The sequence below is a fragment of the Arachis stenosperma genome, chromosome 8 (assembly GCF_014773155.1).
Source record: "Arachis stenosperma cultivar V10309 chromosome 8, arast.V10309.gnm1.PFL2, whole genome shotgun sequence".
NCBI classification, from domain to species: Eukaryota; Viridiplantae; Streptophyta; class Magnoliopsida; order Fabales; family Fabaceae; genus Arachis; species Arachis stenosperma.
In genome coordinates, this window is record NC_080384.1 from 54,944,026 (window position 1) to 54,964,552 (window position 20,527).

The window sequence follows — 20,527 nt, forward strand, 5'->3', positions numbered from 1 at the left end:
CAAAATTAAAAAAATAAATAAAGAAATATTCTTTTTATGTTTTATTTCTATTAATAATTATCATATATGTTATATTATTTTAATTTATTATTTAAGAAAAGTATGTTTAATATTATTTTAAGAGTAAACATATTTAAAAGAATAGAAAAAATGAATTTTATTGATATTTTTTTAATAAAAATAAGCCTTTAAAAATATTTTTGTGTTTTGTGGATATATTCGATATCCGATCCGATCCGATCCGCAAATGTGCGGATCGGATCGAATCAGATCCAATCTTAAAAGCTGCGGATATTAGATCCGATCCGATCCGATGATTTTAATGCGGATCGAATCGAATTTTTGGTCATATTCAATCCGATCCGATCCGCGGACACCCCTAAAGAGAATAAGAAAAAGTAAGAATAAAAATACAAATTTGATGATTTGAATTTAATGTATTTTGGGTATTGTGATATGATAGCTTTTTTTGTCTGCTTGCTTTATTTCTGCTGAAATGAAAATGGACCATTAAATTGAAATTTGAATTTGTCGAGACTTTTAGGAATTTTTATTGTGAAAATACATGCATAACTAATTTTGGTCCTAATTAATTAATAATTAGTAAGGTTCTGAAAATTAGATCGACCAGTCTAACCGTGAATCGACAGTAATTACAGTCCGATTTTTCTCTAAAACCGTTTTTCTAAAAATCGGAGGAGAACAGAAACGGCGTCGTTTTTGGCAAATTTGCTTACTTTCACTCTTGGTTCTGGAGCTCCTTCGTTTCTTTCTCCTTTTTCCCTCCCTTTCTTTCATTCCCAGAAACCCAGCCAAAAAACCCTAGCACTGTAAGCCTACACCACCGCCGCCGCAAGGAGTGGCATACTGCCGCCGTCCGTCCGTCTATCTAGCTTCCCTCGTGCTCCAAGTCTTCAACCCCTGTTCGCTGTCACCGATCGCAGCTGCTTCCTCGAGCTCGGCATCCGTCGTCTTTGTCTGCTCAGCCGCGCTTCCGCCGCCGTTGGTTGCCGTTAACGTTCGCGTCTTCGTTCAGCCGTCGTCTTCGTTCGTGTTCTTCGCCGTTCAAGTTTACTCGGCGTTCACCGTTCGCGTTCACTCGCCGTTCACCGTTCGGGTTCGCATTCGTCTTGAAGCCACGTTGCCCTGCTTCAAACTCTGCGACCAACCCGCGCGCTCCACTTAGCCGTCGAACTGTTCTCTTTTGTCGCCGCCGTGAGTTCCCTAAACCCACCACCAGACAATACACTCACACAACACCAATACTCTGCTTCAAAGTCTGCAACTTCTTATTTCTATTACAATAAGTAACTATTTGATTTGGCAGTGGTTTGGATTTTTTTTCATAGACTAAATTAAAGTATACAATAGTTATGTTCTCTTCTCTATCACATTGATACTAAGCTTTGAATTTTCTTATTTCGTTTCAAGTTTACCGCACTCAACATGTTTGATGAGATGCTTTAACCATATTTCGGATTGGTTTTATCATTTCTAGCTTTTAGAAACTTAGTAAGTTGATTGCATGTGAAATTAGAATAATTGGATCTTAGTAATTAGGAAATTTTAGCTGCACAAATAGCATCTTTGTGGAAAAATATTAGCATGATGATTCCACTTGCATTAGTGTTCTTCTGGTAAATTTTAACTGTTAGTGTGAACTTGTTAATTTGCTAATTGTTCTTGCGTTGTTGTTCTGTTGTTCTTCTGTTATTTTTATTTTATTTTATTTTTGTTGTGATTTTCTGTTCTTGAACTTGTTAAGTTGATAATTTGCTAAATTGTTGGGCTGCTGTTGTTTTAATTTGCTAAATTGTTAGGTTTCTGTGATTTAATTTGTTGGATTTTCTATTTAGGTCTTGTTCTTGTTTATTTGCTAAATTGTTGTTGTGTATTTATTGTTGTCTTTGATATTCTTGCTGGATATTGGTGATCATTGATTTATTATATGCTTCATGTTTTCATTGTTTTCTTCTTCTTAAGGAAAAAAAATTCTGTTTTCATTGTTTTGTTGATTGTTTGTTTTGTTTCAGAAATTAATTTTTTGTGATCAATGCTCAAACTCTAAATGCTGTTCTGTTGGTTTTGCAGTGTTTGTTTTGTTTCAGGAATCAATTTTTCGTTATCAATGCTCAAACTCTGAATGTTGTTCTTCTGTTTTTGTTTTGTTTCATAAATCAATATTTTTTTATCAATGCTCAAACTCTGAATGTTGTTCTGCTGTTTTTGTTGTTTCAGAAATCAATTTTTTGTGATTAATGCTCATACTCTGAATTTTGTTCTGTTTTGTTTTAAGGCTGTGTTTAGAAGAGGTGATTGATTTCTAACTGTTGTTTTGTTTTTGTTTTAAAGCTGTGTGTTGTGTTCAATTTTCATTTTGTAGGAAATTCGTTGAGGTATATAAGAATTAAGAAGGAAGACTATTTTAACGGTATTATTCTGTTGATTGTGGAATGCTACAAGCTTGAACATAGAATTGAAGAGAGAAACCCTTTATTATTTTATCATTGGCCTATTTTTGGCATTGCATATCATTGTAGTTTGTTTATTCATAGAACTATTTGTTTATGATCCCCTTTTGAAGTAAAAAAATGCAGTAAAAGAGTGTTTAGAACCAGTTGCTTTATTCATTGAATTTTTATAGAATCAGGTGTTTATTATAGAACGGTTTTTCCGGTTGAACCACGGTTGAACCGGTTGAACTAATAAACTAGTAAACCAGTAACTAGAGCGATTCGATGACTGGTCCGGTTTTTTGAACCTTGGTAAATAGTGACTCACCCTTTGAAACAGTAACCCAGTAACCCGGTGATCCATAGTCCAATCAGTTCAATTGCCATTTGGTTCTGATAACTATGATAGGTCTACAGTATAATTGACTCAACCTAGTGTATAGAACATGTTTTGTTGCCTCAATGTACTGAAGTTTGTGTTTTTATGTTATTTGTTTTCTACTTTGAGTATTCCTAAATTAAAAATTTCATGCCTTAACTAGTATGCAAGGGTTTTCTCTGTTAAGCAATTAAGTTAAACGAATTTGATATGTAGTGTATGATTATCTATATATATTTTATTAAACTTGCTTCTTATTTTGATATGTTCTCTCTTTCTCGACATGAATACTTGTTTTATTACCGTTCTTGTTTATTTGTTTGTTCCCTCTTCTTGATTTGCAGATTTTTTTTTCCTTGCAGTTTTCAGTCATGAGTTTGCTTGAAGTCATTAAAAATGCTTCAATCAATTCGAAGCCACTTGATTCTCCATTGGATTATCCTATTGTTCTGAACCCTGATACTATTATACCTAACTTGAAGCCTGAACAAGAAGACGCAGCGGCCTTGTGTCTTGTAAAACCTCTTAGTGGATGGAAAATTTCGCAAGCTGATGCCGAACTCATTGACATTGGGAAGAAGTTCTTTATACAGCTAAAGGCAAAGCTCAAGAGTGGTAATAGTTTGGAGAGTGATGAGTTTATTGGTGATTTGAATTCCTATCTGAATAGCATCGCTGAGAAAATAGGTGTTTCGGTTGCTATTAATCCATCTATGCCCAATTATACTAAGTTCTTGATTGACAAGGTTGGATATTTTATGGGTAAGGATGTTGTTGGTGTTGTTTTGGATGTGTGCATTTCGTTTGATATTTGGGATATAGTTGAGGCTTTGATTGAGCATGGTGTTATTAAGCATTCTTGTCATTCGGGCTTGGTTACTAGGTTAGTTGAAAAGAAGAGGTCCGACTTGATATGTACGTGCATTAAGCACGCGTTTGATCTCGGGTCATCTGAAATACTCAGCATTCTGAGGTATTTTCTTTCTCCATCCAAAGATGCTTATGATAGTATGATAACTGTGAAGAAGGAATGGGAGAACCAAGTACAGTTGGCCATTGATGGAATTAGTGATAGCAGTTGGAACAAAAAGAATCTGCTTGTGGCAAAGGAGGCTTCTGTTTTGCTTATGGTAGCTTATGATGGTTTCTCTGCATCTGAGATTTGTTTGCATTATCTACTTGCATCGTCAAACTTCAATGATGTGCTGTTATCATCTTCCTTCAGTAAGTTGAATGGCAAAGAGTTGATTAACTTGATTCGCTATTTATCGAAGTGGCTAAAGAAGTATGAGAGGTTTCCTCAAGCCGGTCCCTGCCCTGAAGCTGCAGCAGCTTTGGGTTTGACGGTTTGCGATTGGGTTCCTAAACTCGACGATGTTGTGAAGTTTCTTGGTTTTGTGCTTGATGAGAACTTTTCTTCGTTGGTGTTGCATCCGGAGTTTCATGAGCAGCTAAGATTAATTGAGGAAGTGGTTAGTTCTTTGACTGCTGAATCCAAATGTTGTTTTTTGATGGCTGATGTGGTGAACAAACTAAAGATGGAAGTAAAAGGTGGAAATACGTATGATCTTTTTTGAAACTTTGTTGTTCGATTTTGTTATGTTTTATCAATTTTGATAGAATATGAAGACTGGTCCGAAGTGTGAACTGATAATCAAATCATCAAAATCATTGTAATTTTTGGTTTATGATCTCAACTGCAATTCATTTAGACGTTTATCTATTCTCACGTGCTTTTTTATTTAAGAATTATTCCTTGTAGTGTTCATTAGTAGTCGATTTCTTGGATTCGCGATAGTGTTATTAGTCTATTCCTGTCACTTGTTACTTGGTAAAGAATCATTTTTTTTTCTTCTCAAATGATATCATTGCTGTTTTTCGTTTTTTTTTCCTATTTATATTCGAACATTTTACAGTAAAGAATATTTACATGTGATCTGAATTTTTTATTTAAATTAATTAAATATAATATTTACTAAAATATATAAACAATCAAGTATTTATCAATATGCATAACATGATGTTCTTGCCTGGTAATTCCGAGGTATAGCTCGTCCTCTGGTAAGATCGGCGGACTCCTAGAGCGAACCGAGGTATACGTCGGCGATCAATGAACGGCGAGGGTGGGTACCTGCAAAGGCACTCCGACGCTCAAGTTAGTATTGAAGGAATAATAGTTCTAAGTCTTGGGAAAAGTTACGTACCTTCTTTTGGTCTTTTGTCTGCTTTATATTAGCAGGAGAAGTCAGCCGTTATCCTTCAGATGTAACGTCTAGGAAGAGAATAAATGGTGAATCCGACGTTATTGATTTAAGGTCATTCATGATGAAATCGTCGGTTATGATCGGGCCTGATGTGTAACCGAGCTATAATGTGTAACCGATGTTTACTGGTCATATCACAGCCCCCAAGCTTGACCTGACTTTTAAAGAGATAGGTTGAGCTTTTATAATGAGTGAGTAATAGCTCGGTACACGGTGCCCAGCCCCCAGGTCAACGTAGCATCTTTGAAAGTTAATGTTGGGTTACTGAAGAGTTTAATAATTATTATTCGAGTGTTTATTGGTGTAAAAAGCTTTAATTATTATTTGATTACTTTTTCCTAGATAAGTGCGAGTTCCAATGCTCACTTGGAACCGTTGGCATGGTGCCTCATTTAATGGTTTTGATTTCCATCATTAATTGTAGAGGCTTTAAGTAAATGAACAGTTTGGTACTTTCACCCCTTCCTTTTTCTTTTGGAGTTTTTTCTTTTAGTTTCAGGAGCTTTTAAACACGATGGGCAGTAAAGGTTAGTAACAAAATCCTTGCTTTTCGTTTGAATCTTTTCTTCCTCCTCTTCTGATTTCGTCAAAACCATGAGTGAAAAGAAAGGAAAATCGTTGCCTCAGTTTGATAATGGCGGGTCGTATGACTGGGTTGACAGTGATGTGAAAATAAGGGCTTCGCTGTTTCTGGATATTGATAGTGTTAGGCAGGTTAATGTTGCTGGTATAGTGAAGCCAGGTTGTCGCTTGGAATTACTTCCATGCAACCGCTCAGATCGGGTTTTCCATAGGAGAGAGAATTTTGAGAGTTTTTATATGTATAGTTGCGTTTTAGAAGAATTGAGGGTTCGACTTCCCTTTAGCCAGCTTGAATGTGATATTCTGAAACAATTGAACTGTGCTCCTTCACAAGTTCATCCTAACGGTTGGGCTTTCATAAGGTGTTTTCAAATATTAATGGAATTTCTGGAGATTGAACCAGATTTGGAACTTTTCTTTTCCTTATTTCAGGCAAAAGGGGTATGGAAGGGGTTATGGGTGAATTTGAATAGCACACCTGGTTTTGCAATTTTCAAGCTGTACAAATCTTCCTTTAAAAACTTTAAAGAAATGTTTCTGAAAGTTAAGGCTTTGGATGAGGACTTTCCTTTTTATGTGGACGAAAACCTTGGGGAAAAGTTTCCCTTATACTGGTGTTGTCAACCTCAACAAATTTTGGGTCCTGAAATGATATCTGAAAGGAACGAGTGTATTATATCCTTTTTGATTGAGATGGTATCCAAGGGGGGATTGGTATCTGTGTCAGAGTTGCTTCCTTGGGAGGTTAATAAGTCGGCTGTTGTCGATTACTTTGGTGAGGTTATCAGGGTATGCTTTTTGTTTTGGTTTTTTACTTAATTGAGGATTTTATTACGCTGACGATGTTCTTGCTGTTTCTATGGCAGGTGGGAAATTTCCTGGAGTTACCGCTTCGACTCTTAGGGCTCGATTTAAATCTAAGAACTTTGAAGGATCTTCATCAAATGCGGAAAAGGTGGAGGTTGGGGGAGAGGTCGATCAGCCTCTCCCAAGAAAGAAGGGGATTGTTTTTAAGAAAAGAAAGACGGAGGCTGGTGCTACTTCTGGAAATCAAGACAAGGAAGCTGTTATTCAGCTTGATGACTTGTCTAGTTTTAGTGTGAAGCAAGAGAAGCTTCACGCTTTTGATAATAATGGGGATGGCTCATCTCTTTGGGATCGAGGTTTTCCCTTTAACGTTATTGCAGACGAAGTTGTGCAGGGCGTTTCTGATATAGCTCGGGTGGAGGAGGTAGGGGATGTTGGAGTTGATCAGTTTCTGCAGGTATATTCATTCTAAGTTTTGGCTTTGTTTAACTACTTATGTCTTTAAGGTTTTTTAATAGTTGAATATTTGTATTTCAGGTGCTGGGTTTTCGACTGGCTTGTGTTGGCCGAAGCCAGGAAAAAAGGCATAAGAAGATGGCTATTGAGGCTGAAGAGGTCGGCGTGCTAAAGGAACAGTTATCGGCTAGGGAATTATCCTTAACAGAATTGCAGAAGAAATTTTCTGACTTGGAAAAGGAATTAAAGGTGGAAAAAGAGAATCGTGAAAATGATGCTGAATTGTTAAAAAAGAAAAATAGTGAAGTTGAGAATATGAATAAGCGAGTTGCTGACCTTACCGCACAGATGGGGGAATTCAAAGCTAGTAGAGAAGGTGACATTCTTGATGCTTTTGCTGAAGGATTTTACCGTGCTGTGACGCAGGCCAAGTTTCTGATGCCTGATGGCGATTTTGGGGAGATGGATCCGGGAAAGGTGATTCGGGACGGCCAGCTTGTAGATGACGAGGAAGTGATTGAGGAAGGCGGTGATAACTTAGCTAAATAGTTCAGTGTAGTATTTCTATAGTTTTTCTTTTGTTTTGTAGAACGGATGTTCATGACTGTTCATTGTTTAACAATCTGCGTAATTAGGTTTTGAATGTTCCTAATTGCGTTGTCTGATACCCGTTAATGGGGCTGAAATGACGTTTTGACGGTCTGTTTGTCTGTGAAGGGAGTTATTAGGTAACAAAACCCCTTGTGATACTTAATGATAACATAAATTCGGTTTAAACAGGATTTGTTAAAAGTATATATAAATGCATTCAAACTTTGGGCAAAGCAGTACCTTACAATTTTAACTCGGTAGGCTGGCCTCGTTAAAACCTCCTTGAGCAAAACCCTTTTTTTGGGAAAAATCTCAAGTGAGGAAAAAGAGTACCAGCACTCTGCTTTTGTTTTAACTGAAATATTGCTTTAAAGAACTGACATTCCATGAACTCGGAATCTTGGTGCCATCCAAATGTTCTAGTCTGTAAGCTCCTCTGCCGAGGACTTCAAGTATACGGTAGGGTCCGTCCCATGTTGCTGCTAGTTTTCCGTGGGAGGGTGGTCGGCGAGCTGCTTCAGTTTTCCTTAAGACCAGATCTCCGATGTTAAAAGACCTTGGTTGTACTCGTTTGGCATGTCTTCGATTTAGTTGCTGCTGTAGGGCTAGGTGACGGATGGCTGCTGTACTTCTAATTTCTTCTATCAAGTCAAGTTCTGCTCGGCGAGCTTGATCATGATTCTCAGCTAGGGCTCTTAATGATTGTTGTGAAACTTCTAAGGGAATCATAGCCTCGGATCCATAGACCAACCTGAAAGGGGTTTCTTTTGTTGATGTATGCACGGTAGTATTGTATGACCATAATACCTCTGGGATTAGCTCGGCCCAGAGCCCCTTGGCGTTATCGAGCTTTTTCCTTAAAGCGTGTAGGACGACCTTGTTGGCGGCTTCTGCTAAGCCATTAGATTGTGGGTGTTCTACCGACGAAAAGTGGTGGTTTATCTTCAGCTTCTGTAGGAAGTCTTTAAAACTATGATCGGTAAATTGCCGACCATTGTCGGTGACAACATGCCGGGGAATTCCGAATCTGCATATTATTTGTTTCCAAACAAAGGATATCATCTGGGAGGACGTGATTCTTGCCAGGGGTTGTGCTTCAATCCATTTGCTGAAGTAATCAATAGCCACGACCAAATATTTCAATTGTCCGGGTGCGGTAGGAAAGGGGCCGAGGATGTCAATTCCCCACTGGTTAAATGGCCAGCTTACTACAGACTGGTGAAGCTGCTCGGCTGGGATGTTAATGATCGGTGCGTGTTTTTGACACTGGTCACAAGTTCTGACCTTCTTTCTGCTATCCTCCCATAGACTCGGCCAGTAGAAACCGGCTCGAAGTATTTTCTGTGCGAGGCTTCTTGCCCCCGAATGTATGCCACAAATTCCTTCATGGGCTTCGGCTAACACAAGATCGGCATCATCCCTGTCTAAACATTTCAAAAGTGGTCGGGAGTATCCCCGCCTATACAGAGTGTTATTCATTAAAGTGAAGAAAGAAGCTTGTCGGCGAAATCTTTTCTTATCTGAGATTTCTTTGGGAAGAGAGCCCTCTTTTAAATATTGTATATAAGGTAGTTGCCAACTTGTTTCATTGAAAACGTTTGAAATGCTCATGAGATGTATGCTCGGTTTGGCTAAGGTTGACTGTAATAATGTTGCTGTGTGTGACTGTGTAGTAGCTAGTTTTGATAAAATATCAGCCCTATGATTTTGGTCTCTAGGAATGTGGCAAATTTCAATTTTTCGAAAGCCATTTACCAATTGCTGCACAAGCTCTAAGTATTTCAATAAAAGCTGATCTTTAGTTTGAAAGACTTGATTAACCTGTTGGACTATCAATAGAGAATCGCAGTAAACCTTTAAGGATGTAATGTGTAAATCAATTGCTAACCTGAGCCCGGCGACGAGGGCTTCATACTCGGCTTGGTTATTACTAGCTTTGAAGGAGAATCGGAGAGAATGTTCGAGGATGATACCTTCAGGACTTTCGAGTAGTACCCCTGCACCTGACCCTTGGGGATTTGAGGCTCCATCTACAAATAGGCTCCAGCCCGAGTTTTGCTCAGCCATAATTGGTTGGGTAAGCTCTGCGACAAAGTCTGCTAGGTGTTGAGATTTGATGGATCCTCTTGGCTGGTATTGGATATCGAATTCAGAAAGTTCGATTGCCCATTTGATAAGCCTGCCTGCTAATTCCGGCTTTGAGAGGACATGCCGAAGAGGTTGTTCGGTCCTGACGATGATAGTGTGTCCCTGAAAATATGGTCGAAGTCGTCTCGAGGAAAAGACTAAGGCCAACGTCAGCTTTTCCAGTTTTGGATAACAAAGCTCGGCACCCTGCAGTGTCTTACTCACAAAATAGATCGGTTGCTGATCCTTCTGTGTTTCTGTTACAAGGACAGAGCTAATTGCTGTATCAGTGATAGATAAGTATATACATAATGGCTCATTAGGCTTTGGCTTTTGTAAAACAGGTGGTTTTGAAAGGATTTGTTTTAAATTTTGAAACGCTGATTCACAGTCTGCAGTCCATTCAAAATTTTTTGTTTTCTTTTTTAAACATTGGAAAAAGGTAAAAGACTTTGCTGCCAAACAGGGTAGAAATCTGGATAAGGCGGCGAGGCGTCCTGTTAGTCGTTGCACCTCTTTTACTATTTTTGGGCTTTGCATATCAAGGATCGCCTGACATTTTTCAGGATTTGCTTCAATTCCTCGGCTGGTGAGAATGAATCCGAGGAGTTTTCCCCCTCGTACTCCGAACGCACACTTTTCAGGATTCAGTCTCATGTTATATCGTCGGATCTGTCCGAAGATCTCGGCTAGGTCTTGTATGTGAGAGTTGCCGACCATGGTCTTTGCCACCATGTCGTCCACATAGACTTCGATATTCCGACCTATTTGGTTCTCGAAGACCTTATTCATTAATCGCTGATATGTTGCACCTGCATTCTTTAGACCAAAAGGCATAACATTATAACAGTAATTACCATATTCAGTTATAAAGGCAGTTTTATCTTTGTCTGATGGATGCATGAGGATCTGGTTATAACCAGAGTATGCGTCCATAAAACTCAGTGAACCATAACCGCAGGAATTGTCAACTAAAGTGTCAATGCAAGGTAAAGGATAGGCATCTTTGGGGCAAGCCCTATTTAGGTCAGTAAAATCGACGCACATGCGCCACATACCGTTACTCTTTTTTACCATAACAACATTGGCGAGCCATGTTGTGAACCTGATTTCTTTGATGAAATTCGCGGCAATGAGTTTTTTTACCTCGGCCAGGGACGTGAGGCGTTTTTCTGCTCCGAGGTTTCTTTTCTTTTGAGAAACTGGGCGAACTTCTGGATTAATTGCTAACCTGTGGGTGATAACAGATGGGTCTATTCCGGGCATATCGGCAGATGTCCAGGCAAACAAGTCGGCATTTTGTCGTAAAAATGTTGTGAGTGATTCCTTCTCGTCTTTGCTGATAGATGTCCCCATGAAGGTGTATTTGGCGGGGTCCTCGGTCAGGGTCACCTTTGCCAAATCCTCGTTTGGTGTGGGCCGATCTTCAAAGTCGGCTCTGGGATCTATTTCTGTTAAACTTGGTTGGTCAGGTTGGATGGAGTTGACCTGAACCACGTTGTTCCTTTTGATCGGCTTCAGGCTTGTATTATAGCATTGCCGAGCTTCATGGAGGTCACCATGTATTGTTGCCACTAAATTATCCTGCACAGGGAACTTAACACACAGATGAACTGTGGATACAATTGCTGTAAATTTATTCAGAAATGGTCTACCTAATATGAGATTGTAAGGACTAAAACAGTCGACAACAAGATATTGAATGTCTTGTGTCTTAAATAATGGTTGCTCACCGAGTGTGGTTTGTAACCACACGGAACCCAAAACGGGGACTCGCTCCCCGGAGAATCCGACCAAGTCTCCATGGTATGGTTGCAGAATTTTGTTACTTAGTTTCATCTTTTCGAAGGTTGTAAAGAATAGGACGTCTGCACTACTTCCGGGGTCGAGAAGTACTTTGCGGACTATTAGATCCCCCAACTGGATAGAAATGACTACAGGATCGTCGTAATTTGCATCAGTATGATTAAAGTCGGTTGATCCGAAAGTCATCTCTGGTAAATCTTGGACCGGCTGAGGTACTTTAGGGGCATCTGTGACGGCCAACATGGCCCGATAGGTTCTCTTTCGTGCTGAGCTAGTATGTCCACCTCCCGCATATCCTCCTGAAATACAATTAATGATTCCTCTGGGTTGAGCTGGTGTTTTATCTTTTTCTTTTGACGAGGGACTTGCTGTCACAAGGTCGGAAGCCGAGGTTGTATTCTTCTGCATACGTCCGATAATGAACTTGTCGAGGTGTCCTTGTCTTGCGAGGCGTTCTAGGAGATCTTTAGCGATCACACATTCGTCGGTTGTGTGACCGTGTTTCTGATGAAAGGTGCAATATTTGGATTTATCAACGGTCTTGGACTCCGGATAAGCGCCGGCTTTACGAGGAGGCTTGATTAACTTGGAGTTGAGTATTTCTTTAATAATGTCATCTCTCTTTGTGTTGAATTGAGTGTACGACTCATAACGGGGAACCGGCTTGAATGCTTTCTTACTATCGCGGGGCTTATCATCGTCCTTGGCCGCGGTTGATTTTTCTGTTTTGCGGGCTTGCCGAAGTTCTTCAACATCTATCTGTCCCTTGGCTTTTTCACGGAATTCGGCCAAGGTCTTCGGTTTGCTCACTGCTATCGTCTCCTGAAACTTGCCTGGGCGTAGGCCGCTCTTAATTGCATGGAGATGGACTTCAGGATGAAGGTCGGGGATCCTCATTGCGACTTTTGTAAAACGAGTGATGTAATCCTTGAGGCTCTCTTGGGGCCCTTGTTTGATGGTCGTCAGGTAGTCAGAATCGTGTAGGTATATTGCAGATGCTGCAAAGTGGTCTTCGAATTGCTTTGCCAACTCTTGAAAACGCGATATTGAATCTGCAGGCAAAGAACAAAACCAGTCAAGTGCAGGACCGTCTAAAAAAGATGGAAAACAACGGCATAAAATAGGGTCAGATGCACCATTAACAATCATAATAGATCGGAATTTTTTGATATGCTGCTTTGGATCCCCCAATCCATCATAAGGGGTCAAGGTGTTCGGCAGGGTGAACTGTCGGGGAAGCTGAAAATTCATAATGTCGGCCGTGAATGGTCCGGCAGAATTGTCGTGCTCATCTCCCTCATCGTCTGGTTGGGACCTTTCCGTCTGGTGGGCTTCCTCTTCTTCCTCCTGCTGGGGTGTTTCTGAAACATGAGTCGGTATTGACCGACGTTCATGATTTTCCTCTCGATTATGAAGATCATCATTGTGTTCCAGCCGATTAGTAACCAATTGCGCAATTTGTTCCTGCATTCTTCGGTTTTCCTCCGCCATTTGTTGATTTGCTTGCTGAAGCTCGGTCACCATCCGAAGGAGCTTGGATGGGGTCGGGGGAGGAACGTCAGCCATGGTAGTGTTTCAAGGGTGTTTTTGGGACCTTTCGAGTTGCTCGGCCCCACGGTGGGCGCCAAATGTTCTTGCCTGGTAATTCCGAGGTATAGCTCGTCCTCTGGTAAGATCGGCGGACTCCTAGAGCGAACCGAGGTATACGTCGGCGATCAATGAACGGCGAGGGTGGGTACCTGCAAAGGCACTCCGACGCTCAAGTTAGTATTGAAGGAATAATAGTTCTAAGTCTTGGGAAAAGTTACGTACCTTCTTTTGGTCTTTTGTCTGCTTTATATTAGCAGGAGAAGTCAGCCGTTATCCTTCAGATGTAACGTCTAGGAAGAGAATAAATGGTGAATCCGACGTTATTGATTTAAGGTCATTCATGATGAAATCGTCGGTTATGATCGGGCCTGATGTGTAACCGAGCTATAATGTGTAACCGATGTTTACTGGTCATATCACATGACATAGTCCGGACAAAGTTTTGAAAACTGGACCGAATTGACTGGTTTGACTAGATTAATTGGAAACCGATCAGTTAATCGACTCGGTTAGCATCCAAAATCAGTTTACAATAAATTGGTGAAAAAACTGGTCGAAACTGTGATTAATCGGTAAATCGGATGAATCAGTCAGTTTTTTGAAAGTCCGGTTCTTTCATTCAACATAAAAACGGTGTCGTTTTGTTTTAAAAAAACAAACAAACGCGTGAAGACCCCAAATGTCCCAATCCCTTCTCCCTTCTCGCTCACTCTCATCAGTCTCCCTCACCAAAATGGCACAAAATCCCTAATTTCAAAGGTGGCAGCTTTGGAGAGCAGCGGAAGAATGAGCGGAGCCCTTGTCACAGCACGGCAGCGGCGGAGGAAGGAGGCGGTGGAGCTGTGTCTGAGGATGATGTGCATGGCTTTTTCTCATTGTTGCAGTTTCTCTCACTCTCCGTCTCAGCCGCTGCCACTCTTCTCCTCCTCACCGTCTCTGTACTTGTCGTGAAGCTTGCCTCTGTCTTCGCCGTCGTCGGCCGCCTCTTTCTCATCGTCAAAGACGCCTCTGTCTCCGAGCCATCTCTCTCTCTCTGTGCGAAGTGCGAACTTACCCGTGCCGCCGTGGACTCTTTGCCGTCGTCGTGAGTTCTTCAATCTTTCGCCGTCCTTCAACATCTTCTTCGTGGTCTTCTTTATTTTCACTGATTTCCTCCCTTTTTCACTTTAGTTTTTGATTTGTTTCCTCTGTTGTGGAGTCATTGATTATTTGTTAACTTTATTTATTCTGATTTCTGAGTTGCTTCACTTGCTTGTTGCTAATTTTTTTTTATTATCAGTTGATAGTGCTATGATGCATTGCTTCACTACATTGTTTATGGAAATTCGTAATCTTCTCCATGTTTCTGTTAATGGAATACAGTGGTAACAGAGTACAGAGAATAAATGTTGAAAACTAGCGATCACACATATTTGTGGAATTCTATATTCTGTAATGTATTCTTCTAATAATCCTCCTAATTTTGATATAATTTCAGATTATGGATTTTGAATGCTGAATTGAATTTTGGTATAATTTTATAACGCTGAACAGAATTGATATAATTTTGGATTTTGAATGTCTGTAATTCTGAATTTTGCTGTCATTGCTGTAATACCTGAGGTTTTATTTTACTGTAATTGCTGTAATAGCTGAAACATGAAGTTTTTCAGGGAGCAGGGCATGGTTTGTTTTGCACATCTTGAAAAAATGTTACTGCTGATATTGGTTCATAGCTATTTCTAATTACTAATTTGGCATTAATTGAGTGAGTTTTGATATTGGTTCATAGCTATTTCTAATTACTAATTTGGCATTAATTGAGTGAGTTTTGTCTAATTAAGTAATTATTGATGTTGGTGATTGTTGATTGAATATGGATATAGTATTTTATGCCATGATTTCTTTTAGATATAAATTTTGATGTTTGAATTCGAATGCAAAATTTTAATGAGATGAGATATAGTTTAGTTAGTGGATGGGTTATGAAATTTTAAATTTTATTATTATATGAATGATTGAATTTAAATTTTAAAAGATTAATATTGCATTTTTAATAATTTTATTTTATATTTAATGAAACCGGTTTGACCACAGTTGGACCATTAAATTATTGAACTAGTTACTTGATCGGTTCAATAACCGGTTCGGTTCTCGCAACCTTGGTAAAATGTGATCTCTTACGATGTTTTCTCTCTTATATTTTCTCTTGGTCTCACTTATAAAATAAATAGTGAGAGATTACACTTTACTAGGGGGTGGTAAGCGGGGAAGCCAGTCCCGTCCCGCTCTGCCAGAAGCCTGTCCCGCCTCGTCTAGTGAGGCGGTTCTAGAATCCCACCCCGCCCCGCCTAACTGCGGGGCTAAGCCCACCAAAGATCCTTTTTTTAAGGTATAAAAAAATTATAATTTTTATATTCATATTAAAGTCTTTGTAATTATAAATATCTATTAAACATAATTATAAACCAAGTTTTTATATAAAACATAATTATAAATATTCTCTCCAAAGCAAAATAAACGTAAATCCAAAACATAATTATAAATATTGTCTCAAAAGTAATATAAACATAATCCAAAATACTCAATTTTCATCTTCATACTTTTGTAAGTTGGATTGGGCAAAGTTGAATTCTAATAAAAAAATTACAAAAATACCCCTTGTAAAAAAAAAAACAAAGCCCGGTGGAGAAGCTCACCCCATCCCGCCAAAACCCACAGTTTAAGCGGTGAGTGTTAGTCGGACTTTTGTTTTTTGGCGGTCCCATTTTTTTAACTCAGCCCTTCTTTTTTAGCATGTTATACGGGCCGGTCTGATGGATTTAGGCTCATTTGTCACCCCTACACTTTACTTTCTAAAATAAAATCTAAAATTGAAAGGATCCAAATATTTTTTTGACGGTCCATTGTTAGAGGCACTAAGATTTTGTCATCCATGGAAGCCTCCGAATGTATATGATCGGGCGTAAGGCCCCATATTTAACAAGTAGAGTTGGCAATGGGCATGGGAGTGGGCTCATGTTATTACCGGGCTGGGATGATTCTTTTATATATTTTTTGTGCGATTGAAATCTTAGGTGTCTTGTCTTTCCAGTCAGCAACTATATTCGAGCCTGACCCAAGTTAGTAGCTACTCCAAGTACTAGGCCCAAGAAAAAATACACCATGTACTTTGTAGTTGACTTTCGTTTTTAGTTTATGTAATCGACAAAAAAAATTTATTTTAATGAAATTTTTTTCAATTGACAGTATTTAAGAAAATTCTAGCATATGTTGGCATTTGAATAAATTGATATCTTAAAATTGTTAAGAAAATGACACAAGAGTAAAGTGTATGTTAAGATGAATTCAAAGAGAAGCAACAGGAATTATGATAGATTAGATTATAAAATTGGAGTTTTAATAATGGTTTGGATTTTGGAATTATCCATATGTTGATAGGTAGAGCGTAATTGTGAGGAAGCCAGGTGTGTGGCATGGATTGGTGGTTGATAATATTAAGATATTTGAAGGAGTGTGATGGTGTGATCCAAGGTGGCAGTGTGTGGTCCCACAGAATCTAAAGGCAGCCAACAAGAAGGGAGTAATGGATTTGCGGATATAAGAAGCGAGATAAAACGATAAGCCAGAACGCACGTGAACCGTGGGATCGAAATATCCTGGGAGGCAACGGTGGAAGAGAAAGGAGGAACAAGAGCCACATGAATGCAATAGAAATGAGGGCCATGCACTTAACATTCCTTGCTTGTTTTGATATCAGCAGAGCGAGATGGCGACTGTAACAACGCAGGCTTCAGCGACTGTATTGAGGCCATGCCCTTCTTCCAAGGCAAGGTTCCTGTCTGGCTCATCTGGCAGACTCAACAGGGAGGTGTCGTTTAGGCCATTGAGATCTCCTTCTTTCAAGGTGGAAGCCAAGAAAGGAGAGTGGTTGCCTGGCTTGGCCTCTCCAGCTTATCTGAATGGCAGGTATACATGCAATAAAGACTATTGTTAATATTTTTGATTACATGAATTATGTAATGTTAATGAATTATTATGGTTGTGATGAAGTCTTCCGGGAGACAATGGATTCGACCCGTTGGGGCTAGCAGAGGACCCAGAGAACCTGAAGTGGTTCGTACAGGCAGAGCTGGTGAATGGGAGGTGGGCGATGCTGGGGGTGGCAGGGATGCTGCTGCCGGAGGTGTTCACGAGCATAGGGATCATAAATGTTCCGAAATGGTACGACGCAGGGAAGGAGGAGTACTTCGCGTCTTCGTCCACCCTGTTTGTGATAGAGTTCATACTCTTCCATTACGTTGAGATCAGGAGATGGCAGGACATCAAGAACCCTGGGAGTGTGAACCAAGACCCCATCTTCAAGCAGTACAGCCTCCCCCCCAACGAGGTCGGCTACCCTGGTGGCATCTTCAACCCCCTCAACTTCGCCCCCACTCTTGAGGCCAAGGAGAAGGAGCTTGCCAATGGCCGCTTGGCTATGCTCGCCTTCTTGGGTTTTATTGTTCAGCACAACGTCACTGGCAAAGGCCCCTTTGACAACCTCTTGCAGCACATCTCTGACCCTTGGCACAATACCATTGTTCAAACCCTCTCTTCCAACTAATTCTATTCTTCCTCGCCTTTCTTTTCATTGTACAGACCAACTACTACTGCTACTTCTACTAAGATGTATTGAGACCCCTTTCATATTTTTAATGGAATACTATTAAGAGTTTGCTCCTTATGAGCCCAAGAATGTGCTTCTATATCTGTGATTTCCCTACAACAACAAGTAATATGCATCATATTCATATTAACGAAAATGCAGATACATATGGTCTCAGCTAAATACATTTCACATAGATACAGGAAAAAGAATATCTGTATGTCATTTCAAGCAAGAAGAAATGTTCCACCATAAAACTTAAGGCTGGCTGTAATTTACGTTCAAGTTACAAGTCAATATATATATAGGCTTCCCTGCGAGAAGGGCAATTGTAATGTGTATATCACTTTGCTTTCCAATTTGAAACAATACATATACGTAGGCGAGTTCTATGATGCTCCCTTAAGACAATCATGGCAAGTTGCAACTAAATGAAAGCATTACACCAGCATGCATGGAAAAGCTTTGAAACTCTGTGAATGTCACTTTGTTTTATCATTTATGTAATTCAGTCAGATTCATGTTCTTTATTTTGCTCTTTTTTGTTTTCAAGACAATCAAATTAAGATAATAAACTTTTTTGTGTGTGTGTAATTGTTCAAATTATTTTAACGATATATCCATCAACTGTTATAGCACTTCTAGTTAATTAGATTCTCATGAAATTTAAAGCGGAATTAATTTTATTCACCTTTACTTTTAACATATTGAGTCTTCTTGTCGATTCGGTATTTTATACACTTTCTGTTGTTTTTTATAGCGAGCTCTTTTAGACAGTTAGTTTTGTCAGTAATTTTTTGGTGTTGCATTGTAAGCTCAACTATTTTATATAGTCGAGTCTTTAAAGTTTTCTCCCATTTTATGGTAAAAACTTTAATCTACGATCGAAAAAAATATATCTACCTTCTGTCATATTTGGCAACGAACTAAGAATGGTTAACAATTTTGTTCGAGTGAAGATTTCAAGTTACCCTATTTCAGTCATATATAATTATTAATCTAATTTACCAATCTTTAATTCCCCCAATTCTGTATGAATTGAACATATTAAATTGTGTGTTGTGTCTATCTCATCATGTTTTTATTGACAATTTTCTATCTCTTGATGTAAAAAGAGCGACGAAAAAACAAAAGAATAAACAAACACAAAAAATATTGCTTTTTTCAACTAACATATTATTTTCTTTCTTTTTTTTTCTTTTTTTTTTTTGACACGCCTTTGTGAGAATATTGAAAGATAAATAACACAAGTGATGCAAATAAACTAAATTATATTGAAAGAAATTGTAATTAAATTTGTCTCTTGACTATTATTGTGTAAATTACACTGAGATATCTGATATACATAGAGTTTGAACATAATCAGCTAGTGAGAGATATTTTTAGGAAAGCTTAATTGCTTTGACAGCACACCAATGATGTTCAATCGGATTCTGTATGAATTGACTGACACGGTTTACAGCAAATATAATTTTTGTATGTCTGAGAGTTGCATTATGTAAGCCTCTAACTATAAACCTGTAAAATTTTGGATTTTCAAATGGTGAAGAGCCTTGTGATACAAGTTTTAATGAGGAGATCACAGGGATTGGCATAGATTTAGAATTTGGCATCAGATGCAAATTGAGAAAAAAGAACCAATTGCTGCCAAGTAACAAAGTTGGTATCATCTAGTTTATCTGGAATAGGAGTCAGAAACAATTTGTTGTTGTTGCTGGTGGTGAAAATTACTAAGGTTATGGATCAACTTGAAGCTCTTAATACCATGTGAGAATATTGAAAGATGAATAACACAAGTATTGCAGAAAAACTGAACTGTATTAAAAGAAATTATAATTTGTCTCTTAATTATTATTGTGTGAATTACACTGAGATATCTGATATATATAGAGTTTAGACATAATCAACTAGTGATAGATATTCTTACAAAAGTTTAAACGAAGACTTGGCACCTAAACCTGACACCTATTGCCATCTTTATCCTTCACACTCCATTTAGCCTTCTTTTTATGAAGTGAAAAAGAAAAGGAGGGAAGCTAAGATTTTGACTTTCTTACCGTTGCTAGGATAAATGTAATTTGGTGGAGTTTCATTGAACATCCAATTCATCAAATTCTTTGTTATTAATACTCAGTTTATCACTCTCAAAATTTGGGGTAACTTGTGTTCTAGAACATGAACTCTTTTTATTTATCTTGATTTCTCTTGGTGTCAAATGCACGTTTATTTTATGACATTCAAATAAGATTCCTCAAAATCATAGTGGGATTAGATGATATAAATGGCAAGAGATGTTTCCCCGAAACTGGAAATAAGTTGTTGAATTAATGGTTGACTACAAGTGTTACTGAACAGTGAATTTCCAACAAAGAAAATGAAGATATGAGAAAAGTCAATTTCCATCCAATAATATAACATGTTGATGCATAGCATAGGCACCAAGCCTGTTCAATATATAAACAACTTTAATTTGTGGCTCATCCACAATATGTTATATTCAAATAATTTAAGAGTAATTTAATTGTAGGACTCTTTAGTGGGAAGCTGAGTCCGTATCCATTGAAGTTGACAATGGAATTGAAGCAGCAATTGCTTTTGCTTTTCTAATAAGTCGACTTTATAAGTGGTTTTACTTCCAAAACCGTGTCCCTTGGCCAAAGTGATTCTGCTTTACTCTTTACACTCTAGTTAATATTATAATGCAGAGTTGATGGAAAGTGGCTTAACACCTGCTCGTGTCAAACCTCATAATGCAATTAAAGCACATCCGGCCAATTGAAGAAAACTAGTAGTGGGGCCAATTTTGCAAATGAGTGGTGTGGTCTTGGTCTAAAGCATGAAGTCA

The 20,527-nt window shown here is 38.7% G+C and overlaps 2 protein-coding genes across 4 annotated transcripts; both read left to right on the forward strand.

Annotated features, from left to right (window-relative positions):
* The first annotated feature begins 607 nt into the window (after positions 1 to 607).
* On the forward strand, positions 608 to 4,520 carry LOC130943652 (uncharacterized). Of its 3 annotated transcripts, XM_057871625.1 has the most exons (3): positions 608 to 1,215; positions 2,384 to 2,431; positions 3,195 to 4,520. In XM_057871625.1, exon 3 carries the CDS (start codon positions 3,204 to 3,206, stop codon positions 4,407 to 4,409), a length of 1,206 nt encoding a protein of 401 aa, XP_057727608.1. In that variant the 5' UTR covers positions 608 to 1,215; positions 2,384 to 2,431; positions 3,195 to 3,203; the 3' UTR covers positions 4,410 to 4,520. The 3 variants fall into 3 exon arrangements, with proteins under 3 accessions (XP_057727608.1, XP_057727609.1, XP_057727607.1); XM_057871626.1 differs by lacking the exon at positions 2,384 to 2,431 and having other exon boundaries at positions 3,177 to 4,520; XM_057871624.1 differs by lacking the exon at positions 2,384 to 2,431 and having other exon boundaries at positions 610 to 1,215.
* A 12,223-nt stretch (positions 4,521 to 16,743) lies between these two features.
* On the forward strand, positions 16,744 to 17,772 carry LOC130944943 (chlorophyll a-b binding protein P4, chloroplastic). The gene is made up of 2 exons (XM_057873549.1): positions 16,744 to 17,003; positions 17,088 to 17,772. The coding sequence occupies exons 1-2, from the start codon at positions 16,804 to 16,806 to the stop codon at positions 17,638 to 17,640; spliced, it is 753 nt and encodes a 250-aa protein (XP_057729532.1). The 5' UTR covers positions 16,744 to 16,803; the 3' UTR covers positions 17,641 to 17,772.
* The last annotated feature ends 2,755 nt before the right edge of the window (positions 17,773 to 20,527 follow it).

Excerpts from the sequence above, each read along its gene's own strand:
- LOC130943652 (XM_057871625.1), top strand. The coding sequence starts at position 3,204 with ATGAGTTTGCTTGAAGTCATTAAAAATGCTTCAATCAATTCGAAGCCA.
- LOC130944943 (XM_057873549.1), top strand. The coding sequence starts at position 16,804 with ATGGCGACTGTAACAACGCAGGCTTCAGCGACTGTATTGAGGCCATGC. Across the intron at positions 17,004-17,087 it reads CCAGCTTATCTGAATGGCAG|TCTTCCGGGAGACAATGGAT; the intron begins GTATACATGCAA and ends GTTGTGATGAAG.